Source organism: Pollicipes pollicipes, unplaced genomic scaffold (genome assembly GCF_011947565.3).
Source record: "Pollicipes pollicipes isolate AB1234 unplaced genomic scaffold, Ppol_2.1 Scaffold_5320;HRSCAF=6289_pilon_pilon_pilon, whole genome shotgun sequence".
Taxonomy (NCBI): domain Eukaryota; kingdom Metazoa; phylum Arthropoda; class Thecostraca; order Pollicipedomorpha; family Pollicipedidae; genus Pollicipes; species Pollicipes pollicipes.
In genome coordinates, this window is record NW_023596658.1 from 57,974 (window position 1) to 61,248 (window position 3,275).

Below are 3,275 nucleotides of genomic sequence, written 5' to 3' on the forward strand. Positions count from 1 at the left end.
GGCGTTTTTCACCTTGATGGTCCTTCTAAGGGGCGCACGATGCATGACTCACAGCCCTTTGGACCGGGCTCGTCGCGGTATGGGCCGGCTGGGAGCCGTGCGGGGCCGCCTGTCGCCTGGGAGCCCGCCCTCCAGCGACGGCCGCACAGCCCGCCACGCGCTGCCTCCCGGCGGCGCCGCGGTCACCGACGGCCTGCTGCCGTCGGACGGCCGGAGCCGTAATATACCGGCATGTTCAGATTGTCTAATTCCATTAGGGCGCACGCGAGCCAGCCCCAGGGGAGGCCCGGTGTCAGCGGATGACGCGGCAGCCATAGCTCGGGGCCCGGGGGCGGCCGGCTCGCGTGTCGCTCCTCATTAGGTCAGACGGCCTGGCGTCGGTCGGCCCGGCCGCGGCGGAGCCCGCGCGTACCGCGCGCTGACGGCCGTGTACGCGAGCCGTCGGCGCGGTGCGGCACTCTGCTGACAGTGGGGAACGACAGGGATGCGGCTTTTGTTCTTGGAGCGGTTGTCAGGAGCAGCATCACGGTATAGTTCGAAGTCAACTTGTGTGATTTCGCAACCCGGTTATGAAATGATCATGTGGGGCCTGCTCATCGTTAAACCAGAGGGAGCCAAGTGCTTTCTGCTTGCCATGCCTGATGAACGATACGAGAAACGCGCTCCAAGCAACCCATATTTTCAGGATAATCGGTACCCAAGGCTCCATGTAAGGTAGAGGGCGGAACAGGCCAAACAGCGCCTGATGAGGACCTGTGCAACCACAGCAAAATGCGAAATGCATCAGGTCTGGCATCAGAGTTGGCAGCAGCAGCGACAGCGGCACAGACACCGCGGGCGAGGGCTGGGGGGTGGATGCTTGGTAAGACTGGTTCAAGCCGACGCTGGCTGGGGTTGACCTACGCTGGCCCATGATCTCCTGACGCGCGCGGCAGCTGGCGGCACCGGCCAGACGCCGCCGGCCAGCCCGCCCGCCCGCCACCCGCCCCTGCCCGCGTATTGTTACGCGCGGTTGTGAAATCAGTCAATGACTAGTTAATTGGTCGTATTTAACAGGGCGCCGTTAATGCACTATCTTTAGCCGTCTGGGGCTGGCGGGTATATGTGGGGCATAAAAAGCTGGGCGATCCTTGTCGTTGGCAGTAAGTAAAGCCGAGCCAGTAGCGCCGGCGCGGCTGGCCGGTCGGCAGCGGGCGGGCGGCGCCTCAGGCGCCCGCTCGCCGGGCAGCCCCGCCCGGAAGCCGGCGGAACCGGACAGCCTTGGCGGAACGGAAGCCACTTCCGCACCTGGTCATCCTCCGGGCCGGTCGCCAGGGCGCCGAAGACGCCGCTGGTCCGGGGCGCGACGGCCCGCGCCCGCACAACGCCCTGCTGCCAATAGTGTGTATTCGACTGTTAGCACAGCAGCGCTACGTCCTGCATGTACAGCGAGTGCGACGCGCGGCGGCGAGGGCGCGACCCTCGCGGCGCGCTCGCCGTCGGTCGCGCTTCTTACCGCGCCGCTATAATATCGCCGATGTTCACTCGAACGCCCTCATTATGGCAATCGCGCACATTTGGTAACAGGGAATGGTAAACCGAGGCGGCTGTCGCACGGGTCGCCGCGACTCAAACGTGGCGACACCCGGCGTCGCGAGCGAACATTTTTTGGGTTTTGTACACTTGACAAGCTCACATATATAGACATTCGCACGAACGAGAGGACAAATGCTGCAAGCCACGAGCAAACAAATGGATCACATGAATCTCAGCCGCACTGGGACGCAGTCCGAATATGTGTGTGAGATCCGTCACACACGTCCACGTGCTCTTCATGTGCAGCGAAAGGTGATCTGACCGCGAGAAGGCGCGGTCGCACAGCCGGCACTGGAACGGCCGGTCGCCCGTGTGTTTGCGGAAGTGCCGCGTCAGCTCGTCACTGCGCGCGAACTTCCAGTCACAGTCCTTCCACGTGCACTGGAAGGGTTTCTCGCCCGTGTGGGTCCGTTGGTGCGCCTTCAGGTGCGACGACTTGGTGTACACCTTGGTGCAGGGGTACTGGCAGGCGTGCGCGGTGTTGCGCCGCCGCCCGCTGGCGCTCTTGCTCTTACGCTTGCCGTCCTCGGCCGGCGGTGGCAGCTGGTTGAGGAAGGCCGGATGCTGATGCGTGGCCGCCTTGGCGCCGGCGCCCGCCGACAGCAGCTCGGCCAGGTTGGGCGATGAGGGTGGCGTGATGAGGCGCACGGTGGGGGCGGCGGCGCCCGGCCGGCCGCCCAGGGCCGTCAGCTCGACGGTGGCGCGCGGCAGCTTGTCCGTCTCGGGGCTGGGGGAGGCGACATTTGCGGCGTGCCGCCCGGCACCGACACCATCGCCACCAGGCCCGTGTACACGGGGCTGAAGCTGGCCGCCGGCATGCTGCATGCTCACCGCCGTTCAGCTCGAAGTCGCCTGCAGACCGGGCAGTGAGCTGCGGTGAGGCGCGACCGCTCCTCGCCGCCGGCCAGCGGCGAGCCACTCAGCACGAGTTTGGTCTCGACGCCCTGCGCCACGGCCTTGCACGCTGCTAGGGTGTACCGAGATGCTGCTCGGTCGCCCGGCTGATGAGCGAGTCCAGGTCGACGAAGTCGCCGCCCCGCTCGCTGGCGAAGTCGGTCGCCGCGAACGGGCGGGCTCGGGCCGCGCCGCCTCGGCGAACGGCGCGCAGCTCGTGAAGCCGTCCGTCGCGGAACGGCGCGGCCGCCTTGAACTTCTGCTCGCCGAGCAGCGGCTGGTGGTCGCCTGCAGTGGCAGCCAGCGCCTCGGGGAAGGCGCGCTCGGCGCCCCGGCGAGTCAAACCTCGCGGTACGGAGGCCCGCTCGGCGGCCGCCGTGCTCGGCGAACGGCTCCTTCTTGAACTCTTCGCCGTCAGGCCCCGCACGGTGGCGCCATGAAGTTCATGTCGATGCCCTCGGGAGAGTGTGGCGTCGAGTAGTAGCCGGGCGACTCGGTCGGCAGCGGCGAGTCGTCGTCGGCCAGCCCGGGCGAGCGGGTACCCGCCCTCGACGCTCGGGCCCTCGAAGCTGTGCATCAGAAACGTTCTCGATGTCCTGCCAGGCCTGCGGGGCAGGGACGGCGGGGTCAACGGGGCAGGACCGACCAGGTGTAGTACTGTGGCGCGCCGCCAGCGAGCGACCGCCGTGGCCGGGCAGCCTTGGCCGCACCGCCTCGTAAGACACGTCCGCAGATACTATCAGCAAATATCCGAAGGCAGGCATCAGTAAGTCGCTGTTGGCCGTGCATAAATGCATCCACACAAA

At 66.6% G+C, this 3,275-nt stretch overlaps 1 protein-coding gene across 1 annotated transcript; it reads right to left on the reverse strand.

The window, feature by feature from the left end:
• Window positions 1–1,409: 1,409 nt before the first annotated feature.
• On the reverse strand, window positions 1,410–2,757 carry LOC119102020 (Krueppel-like factor 2; the record flags this gene model as incomplete). The annotated part of the gene is made up of 3 exons (XM_037225395.1): window positions 1,410–1,416; window positions 1,799–2,181; window positions 2,573–2,757. Coding segments are annotated over 3 exons (575 nt in total), but the record flags the coding sequence as incomplete, so codon positions are not given.
• Window positions 2,758–3,275: the final 518 nt, after the last annotated feature.